This window comes from Syngnathus acus, chromosome 15 (assembly GCF_901709675.1).
Source record: "Syngnathus acus chromosome 15, fSynAcu1.2, whole genome shotgun sequence".
Lineage (NCBI taxonomy): Eukaryota > Metazoa > Chordata > Actinopteri > Syngnathiformes > Syngnathidae > Syngnathus > Syngnathus acus.
Window position 1 is genome coordinate 8,321,080 of NC_051100.1, and position 26,224 is coordinate 8,347,303.

The 26,224-nt window shown below is 40.2% G+C and overlaps 2 protein-coding genes across 9 annotated transcripts in view; both read right to left on the reverse strand.

Moving 5' to 3' along the window:
• pde10a (phosphodiesterase 10A) overlaps window positions 1-19,771 on the reverse strand; it is a 46,308-nt gene extending 26,537 nt beyond the window's left edge. For 3 of the 7 annotated variants that reach the window (XM_037271667.1, XM_037271672.1, XM_037271669.1), the window contains exon 1: window positions 18,688-19,771. In XM_037271667.1, coding sequence (XP_037127562.1) covers window positions 18,688-18,760 — 73 coding nt within the window. In that variant the 5' untranslated portion in view covers window positions 18,761-19,771. Of the gene's footprint in view, window positions 1-6,884; window positions 7,302-18,687 lie in introns of those variants that run through there. The other 4 variants (XM_037271666.1, XM_037271668.1, XM_037271670.1 and 1 more) reach the window with 4 other exon arrangements.
• A 1,993-nt stretch (window positions 19,772-21,764) lies between these two features.
• On the reverse strand, window positions 21,765-25,582 carry tbxtb (T-box transcription factor Tb). Of its 2 annotated transcripts, none has more exons than XM_037271751.1 (8): window positions 25,178-25,582; window positions 24,839-25,103; window positions 24,619-24,753; window positions 24,429-24,490; window positions 24,034-24,095; window positions 23,746-23,931; window positions 23,328-23,460; window positions 21,765-22,727 (listed from the first exon to the last, which is right to left on the reverse strand). In XM_037271751.1, the coding sequence occupies exons 1-8, from the start codon at window positions 25,384-25,386 to the stop codon at window positions 22,430-22,432; spliced, it is 1,350 nt and encodes a 449-aa protein (XP_037127646.1). In that variant the 5' UTR covers window positions 25,387-25,582; the 3' UTR covers window positions 21,765-22,429. The 2 variants fall into 2 exon arrangements, with proteins under 2 accessions (XP_037127646.1, XP_037127647.1); XM_037271752.1 differs by having other exon boundaries at window positions 23,328-23,457; window positions 25,178-25,581.
• Window positions 25,583-26,224: the final 642 nt, after the last annotated feature.

A 26,224-nucleotide genomic window follows, 5' to 3' on the forward strand; every position in this document is an offset into this window, starting at 1 on the left:
AACTGCTTGATGACATCTGACCTGTTACACTTTCACACAAGAAGACAAAGCCCCAGGGTCTATTTGACGCCACATTTCTTTTATATGAAGCTCCTTTAGAGACTTGCTGGAAAAAAAGAAAGTGCTATGAAGCAAGGCCTTATTTCTCTAGCCACGCAGCCTTTGTGAAGAACAATAATTGGGATTGCATGGGAATGTTCTCTACTGTACTCTTGAGCAACATATTTGACTTTCTGTGTTTTTATTACTGTTGCAAGGCTGCTAGATTCATTAGAATAAAAGGAATGAAATCTCAATCACAGACTTAAGATGGCAAAGCTTCAAACTGATACACGACGCAGAAGATGTCCATCTTGGTGCTATGACTACATCCACATTGGGCTGGGTTTTTGCTGTATAATTCCTGGCAAGATACGGGAAGAGACAAAGCCCCCTCCACCCTAAACCTAACTCTACGATTACATTAAAAAGAAACGTCCTCTTCACATTCAGGAACTGTTTAAATATTAGCAAGACTAAACATCGAATTACTCACGAGGCAAAGGATCTAAAAATCTTAGTAAAACATAGACACAACAATTCCCGCTCAGACGTCTAAACAAACTTTTGGGTTGTTGACTCTGAGTTAAAAAGCTCAGTCCAGTCTACTGTTGCACTGCCAATGAGGTGAAAAATATTGTTAGGTATAGAACGTCCTGTTATGTGGAGATTTTAGTGCGGGAAGCTTCTCAGCTCAGCTGGAGTTTGCGTGGGACCCTTCCCAGCAATGGTGGTGCCGGTGCACACACTGCCTGGCTCGGTGACGTGACGGAATGGAGAAAATGAGGAAGGAAGTGAAAGAATCCATGTTGGTAAGAAGGTCACAGAATGTAATCTATCCAGTGGAGGATCATGGAAAATGGCGCACCAAAGCCTTTTCCAAATCTCTGCCCACATGTCGATAGAATGCCGAAGCAACAGGTGGCACTATAACCTCTAGTAACTTGAATTTTCTTTTCAGCTGCACAGTGCCTGCTCAACTTGGCACTGCTTGACACACTGTTAATGTGCTTCCATTGAGGGCAGCTAGGATCATGCAGATGGACGTTCCAGCCATGACTACTACATAGGTGACAAAAGCCAAGGTTGGTCTATAATTAATTGCATGACACGCCAATTAAAGAATCCCCAATAAATGACTTTTCCATCTTAACCATGGATAATTTTGCAAAAGAGAAAGTCCTTTAATGACGTGAAGAAGTCATAATAATGCAATACTATGACTCGCTAGACACACAAATTCCCATTGAATCTGTTGAGAATTACATGACATGGAAGAGAACAATTCGACACGGGAACAATATGAAACTGTGGCATAAACAGCAATGTGGCAGCTACGTCAGATATGTCACTCACAAGCCAATTCTGCTGTTTGACAAAACAACACCCACAACAAATTGGGTTTCTTTTATTGACCATAGTAATCAAACGCTGCTATCTATAGATGTTATTTTTTTAAATATGAGTAGAGGTGACCTGGACATGACCTTAGTGAGCCATGCAGAAGCATGTTAAGTGAGCTTGTGCATTTTATGCTTGGGTCAGATGATGTCAAGTGGTCATGTCATAAGTCTAGCTGATTTTTAGTGGGCAACATGTTTCTCCTCTATGACACACTTGTGAAAAATGAGCGAAAAGGGGAAAGGACTGCTTCTATTAAAGCTTACTCTGCCTGGCACAGAGTCAAGGGCAAGCTGCCAGGGTACTACTTTTCACTTTTCATGACAAGAGTCTGAGGCAGGAAGGGAGAGGATGTGTGAGGGGTGGGGAATGGCGGGCTCGATGCAGGGTGCGTGCGTCAGCAGCTCCGCCTGGGACTCCCTTGCCAGGAGGTTTGAAGAGCATGTGGTTCTTATCTTATCTCCTGTGTGAGAGGGGCGCAGCACAGCGGCCAACACAGCCATTCAGTGGGCACCGAGAGTGACGATGAATAAGCTTTGATTCCACTCTCCTACTTTTCACCTCATTTATTCATCAAGGCGGGAGGAGAGTGTGTGCATGTGTGGGCAAATACAGGTGAGTGCACACACATACTTCTTGTCCTCCTCTGCAGTGTGTCCTGACCTACACTGCTAAATCAATACGAGTCAGTTCAAAGGTGGCAGATTAAATAGATGAACATCACGCTTTTTGATTAGGGGTGGGGCAAAACGTCAATGTATACAAATTTGTGTTGTCTTTTCATGAATTATAGATACAAATGTCAAATTTTGTGACATGTGTAAGCACTCATACAACATCCTTTACTTGTATCATAGGTCAAATAGACATGTCTCCTGGAAGCTAGATTATCCAAAACAAAAAAGGTTGAGGTTGGAGAGGTTGGAGTGAAGAAAGGGAAAAGGTGAAATTTCTAATTGATAAAAATAAAAATTAGAGAGAGAGAGAGAGAGAGAGAGAGAGAGAGAGAGAGAGAGAGAGAGAGAGAGAGAGAGAGAGAGAGAGAGAGAGAGAGAGGGAGATGTGGTTCTGAGAGAGAGAGAGAGAGAGGGAGGGAGGGTCTCCATGGAAATGTAATTTGCATTAATTCCACTTCTTTGGCCGAGGTCATTACATGTAAAGGGTGAGGGCTGTAAATGGCAAACTGAGATGTAGATAAGACATCTTGGTGTGTGCTCACGGGCAAGCAGTGACACGCTACAGACACATATCAAGAGGTACCTCACCTTTCAACTCTGTGATTGCACTTCAGTGCATCCTTGTTCTATACCTCTCATCCTGTTCAGGGTTACAGAAAAGGTTGAGTCAAAGCCAGCTGACAGCGGAAACCCTCCTGGACTGATCGCCTGTCAACCACAGGTGATTACCAACGTGGCATTGAGCGAGAGTCAAGCCTGCACTGGCTGCATGAAAATGAGTGTTAAGCAAGATAATTACATATCAACTTGCTTCATTTGATGAGATTTCTGAGTATAGCACCAATCATTATGCTTCAGAGCGTGCCTCTTGTCCAAATGATGTAAATGCTGCTGCACCACAACCCCCCTCCCACTACCTCCACCGCTTCCCAGAGCTCCATCAACGATGGGGTCACGTTCGTCATCGCACATCTGGACTGATGTTGAACTGATGGGAAGCTGCTAATGAGAACCACAGAACCCAGATCCCGTGTCTTCTCCTGTATCACGTTTTTCAATGAGCTCCAACATGAGGACAAGTTGGAAAGGAATCTATCTGTCTGTGGCCTTTTCCCATCCCCTCAGATATCAAAACTTCCACCAGCTGATAGAGGGGTCAATGGATGGAGAATGCCTTGAGGAGAATGTCATCTGTTTTGTCACTAATACTGTATCACGCACTGTGCCCTGGCGTTGATCCAGTGCGCCAAAGATTTGGACATAAAAGGTATCAAACTGCATCTCAGGCTTATTTGCTTTGGCTTCTTGTGTATTTAAAAAGGTCTTGCTCCAGGACTCCCCCTAAAGGTATTAAATGTAAACAAACTCATAACACTATGGCAAATACACAGAGAAGCATCGTTTTAGTTATTGTCAAATGTAAAGTAGGTATATTTTTACTCGCCTACTCCCAAAAAAAATCCTTTGCTTTACAAGTAAAAACAAAACAACGACAAAGAAGATTTGGAAATACGTTTTACGTTTTTTTTTTTTTTTAAATCAAGCAAAGACATGTTGGATAAAGAGGAAAATCCAATAACTTGGCATGCTAACAAAGTCATTAAATCTCAAATGATCATCTTGAAATCAACTGCTACTCTTTGAAGAGGCCGAAGAACTAAATGTCCCATGGCTAAAAATTCAGTAAATCATGGCAGTTATGCAAAAAATGATTTTTAAACACAATAAAATAAATCAAACTCCTTCAATTTCAGCAACTCACATGTAATCATGTCTGATTTCCTTAGTCATCCATGAATCGCGCGGTTTACAATCAGATGAGCAGTGATATCACACCCAAGTCAGCATTAGCTCGCCACTCTTGCATCAAGTCCCATTTGGTGTACACTTGCTACTGTGCAAGACCCATGTCACAACTACTAGATTTGTTGTTTTGTATATGCTGTGATGATTATAGACACGTCTTCACCAGTAGGAACAATTGGGAAAATAAAAAGACACAAAATAGGTTGCTTGACAGAAATGGGACACCATGTAACATCACTCCTAATAGCTTTACCTTTCCTACGAGTTTATATATTTTTATAATGTGATATACGAGCAGAGAAAATCTTGGCCAAAGATTTTTAAGTTTTTCCATTTGAGCTAACAGTGACTTTGCATTTATACCAGCATGCCACAGGATGACCTCATAGCAGCAGTGTAAGGCATTGCTAATGAGATTTTGGAAGTGACGTTACAATGCAATTTAACCTTGTTCAGGCCAGATGATGTCAAGAATTTGGAGCTATAAAACATTGTCCAGAGAAGATAAAATAATCTGATCCCAACCAATCCCATCAGCACATACTATTCCTCTCTCAGTGACATGGGTTTCTTTCTGGGTTTCCGCCCGGCGTGATCTGTCATTGGTTAAGTTTGTAGTCACCGGACGAACAATTTAGAATATTTATTAACTAAAATCTTCGAATGTGACTTCACATGCAACTACTCTTCAAAATGTGTTTTTACATGGTTCCCCCTCAGTTGCGCAAAATCTAGCCGGAAGATGGGTACCTAGGAGATAAACTTCCAATTTTAAACTGTGCAGCCATACTAGGAAGATGCCAGATCGTTCCTCATTCTGTTTCACTCCCATCTTGTATTATCCTTCCATTATTTATTTTTTGGGTGTACTTTGTTCTCCCCAGAACGTTCTGTTGATTTCCTGGTAATCCTCCTTGCTCTACTCTTTCATCGCTATTTGGATAGCACTTCCTCTCAACTTATTAGTAGCGCTGGTATATTTGCCTACTCTTTGTAAAAAAAAAAAAAATTCTGACTCTTCCCTAATGTCTTTTAGTTATTTTTGAGGAAGCATTCTAGCTTCATTCTACCATATTGTCTTAATTGTATAGTGTGTCATGTGACCATGTACCCATATATATATATATATATATATATATATATATATATATATATATATATATATATATATATATTATAAATATAAATATATACATTATAAATATAAATATAAATATATATATTATAAATATATATATATAATAAATATATATATTATAAATATATTTATATATTATATATATATACATATATTTAGACAGACATATCGACATACATGCATACATACATACATACATACATACATACATACATACATACATACATACATACATACATACATACATACATACATACTATATAGCATATAGTACGTACAGTACGTTTTACATCACTCATATTCCAAGAAATGCATTCCCTAAAAGGTCACCGGACTCACTGACGCAATATCTCAAGTGGCGTGATAGAATGCGTGCAAGATAATCGCAAATACTCAAACACAACATTATCCTTGCGCGAGACTGTACTGCAGAACGACATATAATAGAAGCTCAAAGACAGTGGCCTTCATTCTATTTCATTTCATTCACTCTGTGTAAATGAGAGTGTGTCTGAGCAGGGGAACTGGTGACTTTCGAGAAACTTTTTAAAGTTACACAAGATAATAGCCAAATGGCACTAATTTTACCAGGAAACCACTTTCCTGTTACATTCTAGGGTTGTTAAATAACATAGTATTTATAGTTGCTATGTTTAGTTTACATATAAAAGGTTACATCCATTTTTAAAGCATCGTTTTGAGTGTCCATAAAAGTGCTATGTAAATTAAATGCATTCTTATCATTAATAATTTATAAAGAGCGATTTAAGCACCTGTTAGGTGGGTTCTGTGGCCACTCAGGAACAATCAACAGTCAAAAAAGGCTAAAGTACTAAAGAAGTAATAAAAATTATTTTTTGTAATCAGGAATTTTATATTATTATTTACTAAAGCTTTGGTGTGTTTTTGCATCATTTTCAGAACTAATAATTCAACGTTATATTATTATATTTTTAAAAGCAGTTCCATCCCCTTCCTGTCCCCCACTTTGTTCCACTTTTCTCTTTTACATCATTATTTAGGTATTTGCTTGACATTGTATTACAGTATTTAATATTTCTTTATGGGTATTTTTATTAGGTATTTGCTTGACATTGTATTACAGTATTTAATACTTTTTTATGGGTGTTGAGTTATTTTACGAATCTAAGCAATTTACCTTTTCGTAAGCCTTCGAAGGCAACAATTCAGTGCAAGAACAGGAATGATCATTTCTGTTCTTGCACTGAATTGTTGTTTGTGGCTTTTTATCTAAACCAAACATAATAAACTTGATGACACATTTATAGTCTACTACACTTCTGCAATAGCTTTATAGTAGATGTATGAACGTTCAGTAATAATTATTATTGACGGGGCCCCAAAATTGCATATTTCTTACGTCCCAAGGGGTCTGTGGGCCAGCTCTGAATTTAAAGGCTAAATTTCTTTCAATATTGTATACGAAATGTGATAATTAAGGCATATCCCGAAATGGGTTGTAAATAATATCCAAACGGGATGGTTGCATTTGTTGATTGCTTGGTTGGAGCCATGCTTGGTCCTCAGCGTGACTCACAACCAACACGCTGCATGTTTTATTAAACCGGACCGCACACGCTATACAAGCAGCGAATGAGGCTGCTTCCAGGTCCCCACCCGTGGAGGAGCCATCAATGTGTCATTCATAAACTTAAGTGGGCTCACATGAGGAGGGAGACAAGACGTCAAATGCTGAAGCGTTCGCACGGAACTGTTGCTGCGCGCTACGCTCCAAGTATTGGGCATCATCGTTATAATTTGACAGAAGATAGCTTACTACTAGTATATAAAAGTGTACCTACTTGCACCCAGGAAGCAGTCCGTTAACCTTCTGAAACAGCTTGTCGAAGACGGACCATCTTCCATGACGGACAGTGAGCGCAAACTGAGAGATGAGCCGCGGAGAAAAGTGCGCTAACCCAACAACAAGAACATATATTGTGATTTTTTTTTTTTTTTTTTAAGGGAAAAAGGGGGGGAAATAAAACTACTCCAGGACACGATGGGTCCTCAATTTTGGGAAGGGCGAGGAGGGTCGTGTGCTGCCCCCCACCACCGCCGCCACTGCACCTCCACCCAGCACCGCTGGCCGAGGTGTAGCTCCAGTCCGTCCGCCTCCTCGGCGTCTAGTTCCGCCGTGGATGTGCAGCAGAAGACTGGGCAAGCAGGGGCGACGGCGGAGGAAGCGAGCGCAGTCAAATACGCGCACACGCACGCAGAAGCGCTCACACACACTCGCGCACGCGGAGAAGGGAAGAGAGAAAGAGCGTGCGGTGTCAAGTCAGCCACAAGCGAACGTTTTCCGATGATTTGGTTTCACAATAAAACGACATATGCGCATTTCTTTGGACGTGGTGAGTTACTGACAAAGCAACATTTTGTTGGTGTTGCTCATCACTGATCACATTATGTTGCCTAATTAAATCCAGAGAATAAGTGATAGATATTGAGACTTGACGGTGCAAAATTGGTGGTTGAGATGATTGATACTGTTACCATTTTTAAAAAGGTACCCAAATTATTGGACATATGCACCTCTAGCTCAGAGCAATGCGGTTGCCAAATGGATAGCGCGTCTGCCTCAGAGATTTGGGGTTTGAATTTGACTAGTAGGGCCCGCCTGTGTGGAGTTTTCATGTTCTGGCGCATAAATGGACAGATGTCAGATACCCTGTCAGTGCAAGCCTAATGCCATCAAAATACAGCAATCAGCGAGATATATCCAAACAACACCAATAATCATATTTAAAATATCTGCTCTACATGTAGATTACAGTGAAAGACTACCCCATCTCTAAACATAATAAATAAAAGGTGCCAGGTAACACTCATTTAAACCAACAGGTGAGCGTCAGTCCAGATCAACCAAACGGTATGATACAAAATTTGACCACTTGCAGTGTAAATCCAGTTTTTGGCTGTATGAGACATTTAGTGGTTGGCATGAGAGTGTGTGGCGCATTAGACTAAATATTCAATATACCAAGGTCTTTTTTGTCTCTTATCTACCAAGAGATTACGTAAAGTTCTCTGGTGTGACGTGAATATCATTTGTTTGTCTCTTACAGCGTCACTAAAAGACTTGTGCAACTCCCATCGCTGTTGTACGTTCATCTAATGTACTTGGATAGAATCCAGTTGCCCACGACCAAAAACTGAACTTAAAGATCAAGTCATTTAAGTGCCGTGAAAAAGTATTTTCCCTCTTCTTAAATTCATACGCTTTAAAATCGTTTTCCCACTTTGATGTTTGAGCTCATCAAACAAATGTAAATATCGGACAAATATAGCTCCCAAGTTAACTTTAAAAAAATGCATTTTTTAAAATTGTGATTTTTTTGTTATTACGAAACAAAAAAATATTCAAAGAGACTTGGCCAAGTGCGAAAAAAGTACTTGCCCCACATGCTAAATCATTGACTGTGGCTAATGAAATTTTTGGGGTAGTTTAGTTAATTTTCCCTGACCACACAAACTTTATCGAGAACAACACCTACCTGTGTATTTTACGGCAACCAAAATTGCCCTTCAAAAGCTATTTTGTTTCTATGAACTCATAAATATTACGCTCCCCCAATTTGCTAGTTGTTATCTTCTCTGTCATAACCTTCAACTCTGTAGTACAGGGCAAATGTTGTCACGCACATTAAACTGAAGGCTTTATTCCATCCTTCAGCAGCACACAGACAATAGTCGCCCTTGCTATAGAAACTTGTGGGCCTTTTTCACAATGACTTTTCACCACTTGTGCACATGCGCACTCATCTTATCCGTCACACACCTTCATCCAGGATTTTTGTGCCACCCAGGTCAGCGTTCACGCTGTCTTAGGCTTTTTTTTACCTTCTCCCCATATTGAACACACACAATTAATATTTGATGTTTGCATGGCTTTTTTTGGTCACACTTAAATAAAAAAGTCCCAGCCAGATGTTTGCATCTTTATACACTTCTTCACCCAGTAGAAGAGAAAAGCGACAGAATGCGTCAGAGATAATTCATTATGTTCTACAGTACGTGACCTCTGAATGGACCAGCTGCTGGAGAGTGTAGGAATGCCAGTGATTGATAGCGCACAGGCTGACGTAACCCGCCGCCACTCCCATACCTTCCTCACTGACTCTCTAGATGATCAGAATATAGCGCTGCGGCACAGAGGGTTTATGCTGGATCATGTTGCCTGACCACTCTGGCGAGCTGCTGAGGTGGCGCGCTCAGTGCTAATAAGTCAAGTGCACATCTTTGAATGCCGAGCAGATAGGGAGCGCTTTTCATTTTGGACGCCAGGCCAGGACCTCCACTGATTATTCCAATGGAAACAGAGACGAGCTACAGTTCCCCTCAAGTTGGTCTTTTAATATTTGCAGGACCTCTAAAATTGATTAATTGATTATTATACCAATTTCTACTCTGGTACCTCGATGATATTAGTTTCCTCCTGGGCATGAAAATTCTGATGTGCCATGCAAACAAAAACAAAAAACACTAATATTCTTTTGTTTGCAAGCACATTTTTTAATAACCTTCATTTGCGTGTATTATTCACTGATCAATACTTCTTTTGGTAAATAACACCGCAAGTGTAGTACAGTTGTGTAGAAGATTTCCTCCTTGCTGGGGAGATTATATATATATATTTAGAGAGCATTGAGTTCCACAGCACCTGTTTGACATTCTGAAGTTGCCGATTTTCTACCGACAGTTAATATCGATTACTGCAGAAACCTTTCGTGACATCATCATGATAGTTGGCTGGATGCTGCAATAATAGCGAATCATACAATAAAAGTATTGCATGATTTAATACTGGATTACGTAAACCAGGGGTCACCAACAGTCCCCGTAAGGGCCACAAGAGTAGCCAGCTGCACTGTTCTAAAGGTAGCTCACTTGTGATGGGGAAATTCTAATTTTCTGGGATTGTTGTAGAAGTGATCAATTCAAAAAGTAAAAAACTTCAAGAAAAGGTTATTCAGAGAGCACAATAAAAACAGCCATCAGATTATTAAAATAGAAAACAAATGCTTTAAAGTGAAACGTTCGTGACTGGTTCTGGATAAACAACCTGAAGGGAAATGCGGGAGATCACAAGGAAGGCCGCAACTCTTCATCTGGCCTCCTAGTAAAGCCGTTTTTATCCACGATTCTCATACGAGCAAATTAGTACATGAGTGTGGAGTTATACAGTAATTAATATATTGTATGTGTACATCATCTAGCCACAGTATGTTCGTTTGTCTGTCTGTCACATGTCTAGAGTAGGTCCTAAGATCATAGCGGCGCTCGTGTCCACAGCGGGATCACCATCTGACTCAAAGCGGTTGGCGGCCATGATGAAACATTCTGCCCTCTTGGCTGTTTTTGAACAAACATCCTCCTGATAACGGCAACCTCTGTCTCCCGGCATCCGCAGACATGAGCGCTTGTTCACACACTCACATTTGCCCCTGACCCCTTTATTACCGACCTTATCCACTTAAGTACATTTCCAATTCAAGGAAATCTAGGCGTTTGTTTTGTGCACTGCATAGACGGACGGATGCACACAGGCTTGAGGTGCGAGTGAAACATTTACAGATCACATGCCGGTATAGAAACATGAACACACACACACAGAGGTGCATGGTCACATTTACAGAGGCACACAGGCACACTCTCACACATCACATGCAGAACACACATGCACACACAGCACAGTGACTTGCAGTCCCCTCCCCCCCAACTGAATAGTCTGTTCTGACAATCCACAGGACAGCCGGCGCATTGACGTCAGAGGCAGGCCCATGAAAATACAGGGTCCCTGGGGGGCTGAGGGAGCTATGCACATCTTCACAGCTTGGCTCATAACTAGCTTCCACAACCAAGCGGCAGATCACGCTTACGCTCGCTCCTTTATTTGTCTGAAAATGCATTCATTAAAGAAGGAGAAGAAGAAGGAGATGAAGGAGAAGCCCAGCATGGATACATTTGCATGCGACTGCATTGCGGATCATCTCACTGTGACGTCAATGGACGTCACCGTGCACCGTGATCCATTAGGACAAATGTGAGATAAGTACATAATTTGGGTTAATGGAAATACAAATCAGAGCACATCATTAAAGTAGGTGCCTTGTAAGAGACTGGAGTAAATGAACACACCCAAAGGAGATGCATAGGCCCCGGAGAAAAGATGACATCTTTGTTTATAATTCGGAGTTCTCAACATCTTTGTTTGGATTTTACAGCGAAGTCGCCATTAGGACTTGAGAGGCATTCATTTTGCACTTCACCCTGCTGTCATTTACAGCCTGACATTACGTAACAGTCAATGTTTTCCTGGCTCTCCTCGAGCCAGAATGCACACATGAGCACAGCAATTTAGCCTATGATGTTGCTAGAATTTAAAAATTAAACAAGCTCGAGAGTGACAAATATGAAGAAAACAGTGAGAATTACTTGGAATCATAATGCAGAGAATTTGGTTTATGTTTATTTTACGTTCACGTATATTACAAAACAGTAGCAACAGCGGTTGTAGCTTGACTGTTTGACAGTTTTGAGGTTCATTGTTTGCATGCATTTTCTCAGTTGGGCTTCATTAAGGATGAATTCAAGACAAAACAGTTTGTTATCATTTACAAAAAATGATTTCAAGGTCAATTTTGAAAAAGAAAAAAATGAATTTGAAGTTACTTTTAACCCAAAGAATGTCTTTATTTGTATTTGTGTTGTAGTTGCAAGATGCTTGACATTCAAATTGTGGGCACTATTCAGATTGCTGTTCATGATGCATCTAACTCACATGACTTGAAGAAGAGGTGCACGCAGTGCAGGCACGTCAAGAGGAAACGGGCTGATCAAGTGAAGGGTTGCCTTTTATGGCAACCTGAGGAGGATAACGGTGGCTAACTTTGGTGTGGGGTTGATACATCCTCTCTCAAATACTATTTCCTGTATCATGACGCGTTATGCCATACGTTGGATTCTGCGTCCGGGATAAATTTAGTGGTGTCGTACTTAGTTGGGCATCATCTTCTCCAGTTTGTATCTCCTTTAACTTTGTGGCTTAATCAAAGTCTAGTTCTGTAAAACTAACTTAATGTACACTAACACAATGTGACGCATAAAAACATATTCAGGTTAGACAGAAGAGAAGCTTCCTTAAATTTTTGAAGAGCTCAAATATGTTTGTGAAGTATTACGATTCTTTTTTTTTTTTTAAACTCAAAAAGAAGGCCCGTCCAGCGTCCACTATTCTACGAACACAATTAGAGATGAGAATGTGGTTGCAATTTGAAAGCATGAGTCAAAGCTTGCATAGACAGAATACATCACGCAGGTATGTGGAGCACTGCAGCGCGAGGCTTAGCGTATGAATAAAAAAATAAAAAAAAGGACGTTTAACTGAGTGAGAAAAAAAAACATGATGAGAGATGGATGCTGGGGGTGGGGGAGGCAGGGTTGTGCATGTGTGTGTGTTAAGTTAGGCGGAGGGGTGGTGGTGGTGGTGGGGGGCATCTGCGTCAGAGCGGGAGGAAATGAAGTCAGAGACGGAGGCTGGCGGGCTGGAGCAGGAGATGCTGTTACCGCCACTCACAGCGGCCATTGGGGCCACACGTTGTCTACGTCACAGAGCTGGCACTAATTATGCCCGCCTCACTGTGTTGCACACATTATGTAGAATGGAATATATGCGTATTACATACACACACACGAGACTTTTTAATGACCTCAGTACAGAGTAGCTTTTTTTCTAGTACTGTATATATTTTCACATGACAATCTAAATTTTAATTACCCTTGTCATTTTGTAAAAAAAACAAAAAAAACAGGGTAAACTAGGCCATATAGTAAGTGTGTGATGTCATACAAGGCTTCAGCAAGTTTCGTGAGAGTTCAGTAAGCATCGATTAACTAAACTTTGTGTGTTTTGCGGCGCTTCCATATAGGGGAATGGTTTGTTTCAAATAGAGGAAAAGGTTATATCAGCATACCCTACCGTGCTAAAAGCAATATCCACATATCTGTCCTGGCTGCTCAGTAAAATATAAGCAGTGTAGTTAATTAAATGTTGTTGTTTTTTTAAATGACAGAAGCTGACATTTTACAATAATATTCAGTATTTTAAACTGTGGATATTGATAAATGTGGTGTGGTCATAATTTCTTTTTTATCACTAGCTCACGGGCAACGCTTCCACTAACAACATGGCTGCGAGTGCAAACAGAGAAGAGCTAATGTACAAAACCACAGTCATTTGGTCGCTATATTTAGTGACTTTTCCAACCCCTGTCATGGCCTATTTTTCAAAAAGCAACTTGCATACTCACTCATGCAGGGGTGTCAGATTTATGCGATTTGTCAAGGAAGGTAGGTAAGTCAAGGTAGATTGGAATATTTGGTTTAGCTTTATTGTTGGCCTGGTGCGCTGGTAGGTATGAAATGTACAAAATTGTAATTTATTGCAAGCTATTTTGCCGACCCTCAAGATGCAGCTCGCTGGTTTGAAAATGATGTCAAGACACTAATAATCTTTTATTGAACATATTTTGACTGAGCAAATTGTTTCAACATGATGAAATCATGATAATAATTTGCAGGTCCGAGTTTTTTTCCATCTAGATAGTGTTCAAGCAACGAGCACTTTATTTGATATGGTAGCAAACACAATTTTTTATTGATTTCATTTATCTAATTGAATGATGTTGATGTCCAATGGCCTACAATGTCGATGTGCAGTCCTGTACACTGCATGACGATGATGCATTATGATCTATTAAGACTATTAGAAGCAATTTTACTTGGGAACTTTAGATGCAATCCATATGTATTATGCATCTGTAACCAGTTACAGTAAACTAATAATGACCGCATGGCAAATCTTTTCTTACGTCAGTACGTCACTAACTATTGTATTTGTGCTATTTAAATAAGCTAATTGGGTAATTCTGAATAATCGTTCCATATTTTGTCAATAATTGGATTAGTTGTTTGGAAGTGATCGTTGAAATGCTTCAGTGGTACTGATGGTCTAAGACATTTTGCAGTCTCAAATGATGAACAACATGACATGAGTTATTGAAATTTGATCTTGATTACACTGCATTAATCTATTCCATACAACACTTGTATGGAAACGGGAGTTCCGAATATTCAGAGGGAGATTCTCTTATTAAAATCCCATCCCTAATTCTGATTGGAATATACCAATGTACAAAATTAATTTCATACACACACTCATGCGTCTCCCGCTATTACAAATCCTGCCCATTTCTATTGGCGCTCAATTGTGACCTAGATTTTTGCATGTGTAATTGGAGAGGAAGACGACAATGATGACGAGCATGTGGTTCACTTTGGTTTGCTGACGTCACTAGGCCACAGCAAACGCTTCACTGTCCAATCTTGTAAAACTGCAATATGAAGTGTGTGCGTGTGTGTGTGTGTGTGTGTCTTCAATAAGAACAAACACGAGTGCCCACCGGTGCTCATTAGCCTATGTGTAGATTTGTGCTGCTAACACAATATAACTTGAAGTGGCTTGTGAGATGAAAAACCATTTTCTTTTTTCTTTTTTTTTTTAAACGTGATGACGCAAACACGCGAGACATGTGGCAGCCCTCTTCAAACCACTAACCACACACACAGACACACTCGCACGCAGACACACACACACCACACACGCACGCACGCTCCCAGTCTAATGGGGTTGAAAGGAGCTCGTCCCATCATTTTTATTGTTCAAACTAGCCAAAATTAAAGAAATGACCCCACGACAGGAGATGTGATGTCAAGGGTTTAGTCTCACAAAGAGGTCGTGTATGTATGTCAAGTGATTGCGTCAGGTGTCTGCTTAACTCACATATGGAGACACTAAGACTAAAATTAACTTTACTCTTATTATTTTAATTCAGAATATTTTGCATCTTTTACAATTCATGTAACTACTGCATATCTGTTCTTTAACCTCTCTTGTGTGCCCACTCTTGGGTGTGGATACAATAAAATATCCATCTATCCGTCCGTCCGTCCATCCATCCAAGATGATGCAATGAGACTATCACTTATTTGCCATTTACTGCGACGATCATAAGCTTTTTTATACAACTGTTCATTTTTCCACACGCTTATTCTAATTCTACTTAAATCACTTTCTCTTTCGATGAAGAATTTAGCTTCAAGAATTTGTCTTCAATTTTACAATCAATGAGTTACGAGTTGAGTTGAACGAAATTAAAACATGAACAGATTGATATCTGATAGCTAGTATCATTGTAGCCTACCAAATGTTTGTGTTGCTCTGTGGGAGAAGCCCAGAGAGTGACGTACAGAATTTATTACAAAGAGACTGAAAAAGACTACTAATCTCAGCACAGTGATAAAAGTTCATCAGAGGCCTTGAAGAGAAAAGATAGGGAGACCTTCAGGATGTCAAGTGCTAAGAACTGAGGGAGTGGTTGAGAAGACGAGTGCAAGTCGGCTGCCTGCCGCGGCCCTCATCACAAGCCAAATAAAGTGAGTATGAATCATAGGTGAGAAATATGGGTGCTGACGTCTCGGCTTGTCAGTGTGTCGGCCAAATAAGAGGAACAGCCAGACGTCAGCTCCGCATGTTTACCGATAACACATGGATACACACACTCGCCATGCATCTCATGCCGTATTATTTGTCTGATGAAAAGCATACGTCTTCTTTATTCTCAAATTACATACGCATGTAGAGTAGAGCGATAGACAGACAGACAGATGTTCGTATAATTTGAGACACGTGCTGGCAGTAATTCAAGACAATGTTTTGTTGACAAGACGCCTTCTACTTTAAAATTGTAAATCATTGACCATGGTGTGTCAAAATGCTCACTCTCTCATACAGAAATAAAGTTATTTATTGATTTATTTATTTATTTACATACAAGATGCTTTTATTATAAATGATCTTGTTTTGTGGCGTTTTTCAGGAGTAGGACTGGGTCCCTCCTAAAATATGAGTGGTGTCTTTCCCTTATGTTGCTCTTTTCTTATACTCTGGCGCCACCTAGTGTCTGTCGTGGATTAAGTTTAAACGTCGTGATGGAGGCATTCGATGAGATGACAGGTTATGAAAGGTCAGCAGTTTCATTAAATGTGACAGGTATGAGACAGAAAAGACATTTGAGCAACCTCTCTGTTTTCCAACAGCTCAATAATAACCAGCAAGTTACACCAAGACCACTAGTAGGCAGTCTCAAGATGAACATGCAAAGGAGGAAACTAGATATATGCACACCTGCACAGCTCAGCACTACAAATATGTTGATGACATACATTTTTTAACCTATCATTCCAAGTCAATCAATTTCCAAATACATAATATGAAAGTAGCAAAATTCGTTCCTCTAAAACAGGAGACACTTTTTTATGCTTGAATACTTGAATTGAAGTCAGTTTGAAATTGCACATTCTTCTTTGAAATTGTTTATGTCAATAAATCACTGAAAATGAAAGAGTACAAGTGTATCGTATCTGCTAATGCTAAGTGTCTCACTGATAATCACTGATAAGCAGCCGTAGGGGCCACAGGGGTCGATGTGGACTGAAAATGATGATGAATGACTTTACACGCTCTTATGTCTCTTAAGCCATTAGTCAAAATTAAAGCAGACGACAAAATACCATTGTGGCCAATGTGCAGGCTTCTGACTCCATCACCGTGAAACGCAAGGTAGTAACATATTGAGTAGGCGTGCACCCCCTGAGTGGTCACAGATGTCAGGCACAGTCGTGGTAAGGAAGTGCCCGTATTCTCCGTCTGTGTAAGCCAGAGGAAACTCTCACTTGGGTGTGGGCCCAGAAAACCCAAAATTTGTGACGCAAATGCCACAGAACATGTGATAGACTAACTGTGTAGCCACAGCAAAGCACCTCCAGCATTTCATTTGATATTTTAAAATATATCTATCTATTTTTTTCTCAGCCTTCAATTGGTCAAGCCTCTTCAGTCCCAGAAGAGGAAAAAAAATCCCAGATACCGACAAATATTTAATGACGTTTTGGTCCTGATTGAGTTGTTCATTACGTCTATTATTGTCATCCATGAACCAGGAAGTAGAACGCTAAGAAGAAATAAATGACAAATAGAGGGCACAACAGCATTTGTTTTCAACTGAGTGACATCTTTGCAATGGTGTAATTTTAATCCAATTGTTTGGATAAACAAGTGCCGGCAAGTGTACAATAAAAATACTCGAGTACGACATCAACATCCTCCAGTTGGTTGTTTTGCATAGCGCAGTTTGACACCACTAGATGAGTTTCACACGCACTGATGTAAATGTTCTGTCTGGCCTGTACGAACATGACTTGTGACATCACTCACCCCCCAATTCAGCATAGTGTGCTAGTATTGTGAGGAAATGACATGCCTCCAGGGCACAAAAACGGAGAATGGACGTTATTGTCAAGCAGGGAACTTCTTGCACACAACAGTCAAACTCGAGAATTGGGGAAATATTTGTCAAGATTTAAAGATTTGCAAGTGTTGAAACAATTGTCAAACTATCAGGAACACACTTTACGATAACATGCATGTGGAAATGTATTTATTGAACATCTAGGGTCAAAAAGGTTTTAAATGGGCCTCAGAAAACACCTTTTCTCATCAATAGGATTTTTGGCAAAGGGGAGGGGCTATTTGGATTCATGCATAGTGACATTTCTGCTGTGTTCTTTATTGCTTGTTCATACGGTCACATAGTTTGGAATTCAACCAAATATTTCTCATGTGTCACATTATACCACACTTGGTCAAATCTGTCAATGCTGTCAGCACGGTGAGCAGTTAAAGTGTTTTGTCACTGCCACCAATAATGGCAAAGAGGAAAACATCATTACAACAACAGAATTGATAAGTGACCTTGTGACGTAGGAAAATGTCTGGCTGCTCGGTACAACTTTTTTTTACTTGTCAGTCAATCACAGAGCATATATAGACAACAAATCTTTCACATGGTCAACTTTGATTAGGAAAGTCTACTGCATGCCTCTACAAATATGTACATAAATGTTAAGTCAATCACTAACCTACACTTAACATGGTAGTCATAATTACAGTAGCTATGAAATAAAGAAATTATTAATGTTGTCTGTCGTCACCGTCATAAACCAACCAACCATAAACCCTCTGAACTTTTACTACCTGCTCATGGCCCATCCATGAGTCTTTGACCCACTTTTGGCTCCCAACCCACCAGTTGAGAAACACTGATTTAGACCATTGTCTGTACACTCAATAAAGGTTTTACGATGGACAGTTTTATCTCCAGGACAAAGTCATTCACTTTGTTATTTCTCTCGAACATTATAGTTGAACAATATAAAAGTCAACCAGAAATGACAGAATGAATTGTTCCCCACTTTGTCAAAGTCATTTAACTACTTCCTTGTTTATGCATCCCCACAACGCCTACTCTCCAAGTCTACAACACTCCAAACACATCAAATGTGACTTGACAGATAAGAGATTATAGAAAATAATCCGCAGCCACACACAAGATTGAGATTAAAAAATAGCAAGAGGCATGATTAAATGCGCGATTCACTCTTCTAACGCAAGTGAACAAAGCCTGAAGAAATTGTGTTTCCTACCTTGATCACTGCATCCTTGCAGGGAAGACTCCTCGAATCCCAAATCGTCAAGACTTTTCCGTTTCTTCGACATTTGCTGGACGTGACAGAATCCCCCCTGCTGATGTGTGTTGGGCAATTTGGGGCGCCTTTGTCAACCGGCAGGATACACAACACGTGGAACAGTCTGCGTGGGGTGACAAGAAGGGTGACGCGCGCTCATTCAGACGCGTGTGCGTGCGTGCGTCCTTCCAAGAGTCCTCTGTGCACGTAATCCAGCCAGCCTGCTCACTTTGTCGCGATCGGGTTCAGTGTGTGGCCGCGTAGGTCCACGCGAACGAAAAATATGAAGCGATTTGTCCCTCACGTGTGCGGCGGATTACAATGTGGGACGATCAAATGTGAATTTACGCACGAGGTTGGCATGGTGCCTTATTTCGCCACGTACGCGTAAACCTGGATTTCTTCACTGGTGCCCGCTCTAGCTTTGAAACGATCGATTCCCATTTGAAAACGTTCCACGGATTGATTTATTTTTGAGCGAATGGCTCACGGCGACGTCAGACCATCTATCTAATCGTGCGTGTATGACGCAATGCTGACAACTCTTGGATATCTCGCTGGAGTTTTCGCTAAACATAAAATAATTGACCCTTGACATGCATGAAATAGGCGATTCCTGTCAATTGCACTTGTCCACATGTGTATTGGTGAACGCGTGTGCGTAAATTTGGTGAACTCATAGTGTGGAGTGCGCGCGGGTACTCTACCTTCTCTTTTAGGGATCCATAATTCCCACCAAGCTTTGTGGTCGACGAAGAACACTAATCCACGCGTGAGAATGACATTAATGGACCCAGCGTGCATTGTGTAATGAAAACCATCTAGGAATAGCATTTGTTTCACTTGCGGGCCACACAGCAACTAATACAATAATAAAAACATGAAACTGCAACTTTGATATAGCGCAAAATCAAAATTACCTGCATGTCTCAGCTTTGAAAGCCTGGGAATACAAATGATTAAAAATAATGATAATAACATCCAAGGAAGGTTTCTGCGCATGTGTGGCTGTTCCAATTGTTTAAAAGACAGGCAGTGACAACCAAACACTACACATTGTCTCTCCCTTCCCAAAAAGTCACAGATGGGTGCCACCAGTTGAGCACACACACGCACGTACTGCCCCCCCCCCCCCCCCCCCTCCTCCTCTCAATTCTCCCACATCCTGATTTATTCATGAACACACCATGAGGGTCACTAGATCATATTCCTTTCCTCACATCTGGATTACATTTACAGTGTAACGCCCAAAGCTGCACATTTGAGCTCAGGGGGACTTTGTGTTTTATTATTTCTAATAACAAATTCAATTGTTGCTGCTTCTTTGCACGCTCACTTTAATTGTAAGGGCTTTTATTCGCTGACGCCGGTGTTTGGTGGTATTTTCTATATGCAAACACCCCTCTCTCTATTTCGCTCTCTCTCGCTCTTTCTCTCCCACCCTCCCTCCCTCTTCTACTGCAGCTGCTGACGTCAACACATGCTTGCGTCAATGCTGCCTGCTTTGCCAGAGAGGCTTTTTTCATTGTGATCATAATGGGATTATTAGATTTAGAGAAATACCCTGCCTTCACGTTTTTTTCCTACATACATTTCTCAAAAACATGATCAAACGACCCATCTTTTTCTTCCCTTCCTTCTTCTTATGATTATGATCAAAGAGGGTTTATGATCTCTTTATCTCTTTCAAACAATCTTTTTAGACTTGAAAGAAAAATCAAAAGAACATGCACAAATATCAAAACAAGGAAGTTGCAGTCGCTGCATAATATGCAAGCATGCATAGATAACATTTCCGTAAGAGATGCTCACAAAAAAATCGACTCTATGTCAGTGTGGATGTGTGATATGCAGGAGGATGTTATGATGTCCTTAAGCGCTGACCTTCAGCAACGAATGTACTCGGCTTCCCGTCGGTCAGCCTTGATTTACCTCGCATACTGGCTACAGTGGCTTAACTCGACTTACATGCACACTTTGAGTCATTGGCTGCCAGCATGTTCAAATATGCGTGTATTAAATTCTCCACCTCAGCAGTAATCTGAGTTTTTTTCTACAGCGTTTGCAAAAAATGTCAGAGCATAGGTGGCTTAGTAATATTATTCACAAACAATGAAAGAAAGCAATATCATATTTAGTTTTGAACTGCTTAGGTCAGTAAACATCATGCAGGGGCGCCCTTAGCTTGAATGTGACCCTAGGCAAGCCCCCTTTTGATTCTAATTAATACTGAGGCCACAAGGGGGCGCATGCTTGCCTTAATAAAATGGCAATGACATGTCATGGAATACACAATAGAAACCATTTGACAAAGCTCTTTTTTTTTTTTTTTTGGAGCACGTTGCCCCCCTCCCAGTGCTGGTGCCATGTGAGGTCATACGTAATGCACATGCTAGAAACCGCCACTGTCAACATGTACAATCGAAATGAGCCGTCTTATTAGGTACTTCTGCACAAAAGCAGCGACAACAATCCTGCTGATGCAAAAATACAATACAAGACATCTTTATTCTCCATTTTGATTGACACTGAGAATTATTGCTGTGGTGTTGAAATGCACTGCGTTATTGCAAACAAATATTTTTAAATACGTTTCCCTGTTACTAAAATACTAGATGCCTGTATGATGGAGTGCAGTTCAAAACCAATGAACAGTAACTATGCAGACCTAATAATGTGTCCATCATGATTTTCATATGACATGTCCAAAATTATTTTCCAAAATGGTCATCATACAGTGGAACCATGCAGTTTTTCCAAACCAATCAGTGACACTACTTAGAAAGACAAAAAATATTTCCATGAAAACATTGTGGAAAAACAAGCATATCACACCGACCTGTCAGTTATATACAAATGTGAACATCACAAGTCAGATTGTCAATAAGCATATCATAGTTAATATAGTTTCCCGGGTAAACCATGACCCTGCATGATTTTGGCAGATTTATCCTCATTCTAACATTTTGTAGCAAAGTTAATAAATTTTCTGCAAATCAGTAATCACTGATTGCACACTTTTTTTTTTTTACACATGTTGACAGTTTTATCCCAAATATGAAATTTCTGACACATTTACAATCAGAAAACTTTACAGGAAAAGGTTACAGGTTTGGTGTTGTCATATAGCAGGAAGTGTTTAAGTATTGGGTAGTTTCCAAGTATGTTTTTCATAAGTGGAGTTGGTTTGCCTAAGAAGGTGCATCGTATTGTGATATCTAAGGAAAATTCAGAGCGAAACTTGAAATGCCATCCCCACCTGATATTGGATGCAGTTTTCCTTACATTTTGACATTTGAAGAATTTCTCTATTATGTTTTAGTATTTGCGTAAAAAGCTGTTTAAAGTATGCAAGAGTCACTTGCTTATTTGCACTATAATCAATTTTTGAACCCTTTTAGAAATGTATGTAATATTACTTCATCATGGAATTGCGCTTAATATAAGCGCATTGAAAATTGAATTGTACTTCCAACAATATGATAAACATTCAGTTATGCTCATGATCATAAATATATTAATTACAGATCTTGTTTCCAATTTAAAAGCACAGAACCTCACCTGCTGATTTCTCTTAGTAACAAACAAAATCAGATGTTAACATCTGAAGATGTCAAATTCATCTCCTTGAGCCTGAGAAATGTCATTTCAAAAAAGTCTTGGCATTAAGAAAAGAAAACATTGAACTGTAGGTACTCCATCACATGGAGGGGAGCGTGACAGGAGTCCAGGCTGGAGAATGTCGCTGCAGAGAGGCATCATACTGAGCTGAGTCGTGCCCCTCCATGGTGGTGCTGCTGCTGTCATACATCGGCGAGCCAGTGGAGGGCGCTGGGACCGAGTGAGCAAGGTTGGGATAGTGACTGCCGGACCCTCTCAGGAACTGGGAGCTCAGATTGTTGTTGTTGTTGTTGTTCATGATTCCCCCAGAATGGTGGGACACCGGGGTGACTGGGGTCAGCGGTGTATTGCTCATAGACCATAGGCTGGTGTACTGACTTTATGAAGACATGGATGGACAAGACAGGTTGATGACACCTCCACCAAATCAATTACCAAGCAGTTAGGATGAACTTAAGCGACATCAATACTAACCGAGCATTGTATTAGGAGCACTCATGCAAGCTGATAGCAGTTCTGATTGACAAGGATGGTTTTTCTTTTATTGCCACTCTAATGTAAGCATTTATTATTGTGCTAAAGATGTTTGCAATGATTTGGCTATGAGCAATACAAAAAACGTTTGTTGAAGAATTTAGAAAAAATGAAATTGAAATGTGAAATTGACATATAATATGGAATATTTTGAAAAAAAAAATCCACCATTTGCATTAATTTAGCTGATTTTAACAGCGATAATGTATTAACCTGTATTTAAATTACAAGATGTGCACTAAATAGCCATTTTTGTTTATTCCTTTAAATTTATATAAAAAATAATTATCCATACAAACTACCACAACAATCATTAATAGTCTGGTAACTGATCTTTTTGTAAAGATTGACTTGATTGGTGTAGCAAATACAATTGAATTTAAATAAATTAAATGTCTCCACAAATATGATCACAAATATGTGTTGTTTTTGATAGAACTGACCTGGAGTTGGTAGCTGAGGTTGAATTGTGGGTCATGGACATCATGCTGGAGTGTGTTGGCATCTGGAGACCACACCAGTTGTCTTGACTTGACAGCATTGGCAGACATGCTGAGGAGTTATCAATGTAACCTGCTGCGACAAAAACAGAAGCAGCACGGTTTTACACTGATTTTAATGCAGATAATATTGATGCAAAGCATTCAGTCACTTCAGCGAGCTTCTGTGCCATGACCCACCCGGCCTTTGCCCCTTCAAATCAAGGTGTAAACATTCCTCGTCTGAGAGAGTTTACAACTTTCGGGCTCCACTCGAACAAAAGCAAGTGGAATGCAGACTATCCCTCAACCCATAACATTTGTTTCACTTTCTTGTTAAGAGTTGTTGAGGATGTATGTATGAAGGGGAGCGCTGACTCACTGGGCGAGTTAGTCCGATGGCTGTAAGAAGAGGCGCTGTAGGGTGCTGAGCGGTGGGTCCTGAGCGTGGAATAGCGCTCGCATCCGTGGGACGGCGAGAGGGCGATGGGGCTTCCAAATTGACTATGGGGACTTGCAGTTGCAGGAGGGCAGAGGGAGCCTGATGCAGGCAGAAACCAACCACCTACTGGCTCCAAAGAAGGAAGACACAGGTTGGGAGTGATGCATAAATTCATTTGAATAAATGGAAATTGAATTAGAATTCATTTAAAGGCATAAAGACACTTACACGGTGAGTACGTTGACTGCTGGTGTTCAATTGTTTCATCCTTAATATCTTTGTCATCACATCTGTAGAAATTTAAAAAAGGTTTTCACTTCAATATCTATTAAACAAAATATAAAATGAAAGAAACCACACTCGATAACTTAGACATTACAACAGTAAAAAAGCAATACTAATATTTTCATAGCTATAAATTTGATAACATCATATGATAATAACATAAAAATGTAACTTAACAACAAATATATTAAAAATAAATGTTTATTGTCAAATTGATGACATATTTATAAATGCAATGAATTTGATGAAAAAAAATTGAAAACATTAAAGTAAAAATAAATCCTCTTGGGATTCGCAATTTTGCAATTGGCATTTGAATTATATTAAAATCTCCTTACCTTTCCTTTGCATCCAGGAAGGCCTTGGCAAAGGGATTGTGCTTTATTTTTAAAGCAGTTATCTAAAATATAACAATTAAAATAGGATATATGACACGCAACAAACAAACTGCGTAAACGCCACGCGCATTTACGCACAACACCACACGCACAAACAAGTTATAATTTATTATCTTTAAATGTTACCAACCTCTTCATTTTGGTATGCTGTCACGGCAATAAATTGGGTCTCTGGGAAAGAATGACTGGTGACCATCCTACGTGGGCCTCCAACACGCACGATGTGGATGCGTGGCTCGTACTTGTGTAAGGAGTTTAACATGATCTATCGAGACAATAAAAGTGAGGGGAGAAAATTGTTTCAATTCAAAAAGCAACCAAAAATAGTGCACGAGAAGTCCTGTTCTTACTTGACCACCCCCGTTTAGTTTATTGGTGAGTTTGACTTTGCTAAAAGAGACTGGAGCTTTCATCCAGTGTGCGCCGAAGTTTGGTGAGTCCGGGTGGATGTAGACACAGCTAGGGGTCTGAGGTTCGGGTTTCCCCCCGGGGACCCACTCCCCGCTCACGTACTTCCACCTGTGGTTGTCCGCAGATACAAAGTCCAGCAAGAAAGAATACATGGCGTTCGGGTCCAGTCCCGACACGTTGACTTTCATCACGGGAAACATGCGTCTTCAAGAAAACAACCAAAAGATTACTTTCAAGTATATATGTGGGGAAATTACGCACAAAGCATTTGGGCTCACCTGCCATTTTTTGTCACAATCATCTCGTTCGTAAGATCCTTAAATTTGCCCCAAAGTTCGCTCTCATCCAGAGATAGTTTCAGCTCCCTCTCCGTGGGGTCGCCCTTCTCACTGCCGGCCTGCAGCTCACTTTGCACGGCGCTCAAGAGGTGATCCACCCGGTATTGGCCGGCCTTCCCCGGACACTCGCTCACCCCCGCTATGGACATCCTTTCCTGCAACTGCGGGGCCGAGTAAGGTGGAATTACTACCTCCCCAAAAATATGAATCAATCTCAAATAGCCACTTTTCCGGGTCCTCTCTCGGGGATGAGAAGGTCAACTATATAGACAGAGGAGAAGGTGCATGGAAGGATGGCTGCTTGGAACAAAACTGGTTGGCTCATCCTTACTTTGATCTTTGGCAGCTTGGCACCGATTGGCTAAAAGAAGTCCATTGAATCCACAGGAACCCAGGGTCCTGAAAGAAGCAGCCTGACCCACTTGATTACAAGAACTAGTAAATATTGACACTTAGATCAAAGCTCACCTGCACAAGCCACACTGCCCGGTCGCCTGCACACATTTACATTTTATTCCATTGTTTGCCCTCCAGATTTTCAAGGAGAAGGCTAAATTAGTCAAATTGCACTCAAAACATAAACCAATTTACCTCACACAATTTTATTTTGTGAGAGTCAAGCGATATTGGGTTTCACTTATTTAATTTTGAACTGGTATGATGGACAAAATTCCAAAATTTTACAACATGATGCTTGCTATTCTTTGTAGCAAATTTCTTCAATTCACTTGACTTAATATTTATTTTACACTTGGGTGAACACAAACATTTTATCCCATCCTAAAAACGATTCTTTTCTGGTTGCAGTTTTGCCTTCAAATTTTAATGACAGGCCTTATAGTAGTTAGAATGCATGTCTGAATAAAGATTGCGTGCAATATTAGTTGAGTGTTTTAGCTATAAAATCACGAAGCTCATAAAAGCAAAGCAGTCAAAATAACTAAAACATTTTAAATTAATAAGACCAATAATATTTCAGGCTTCCAG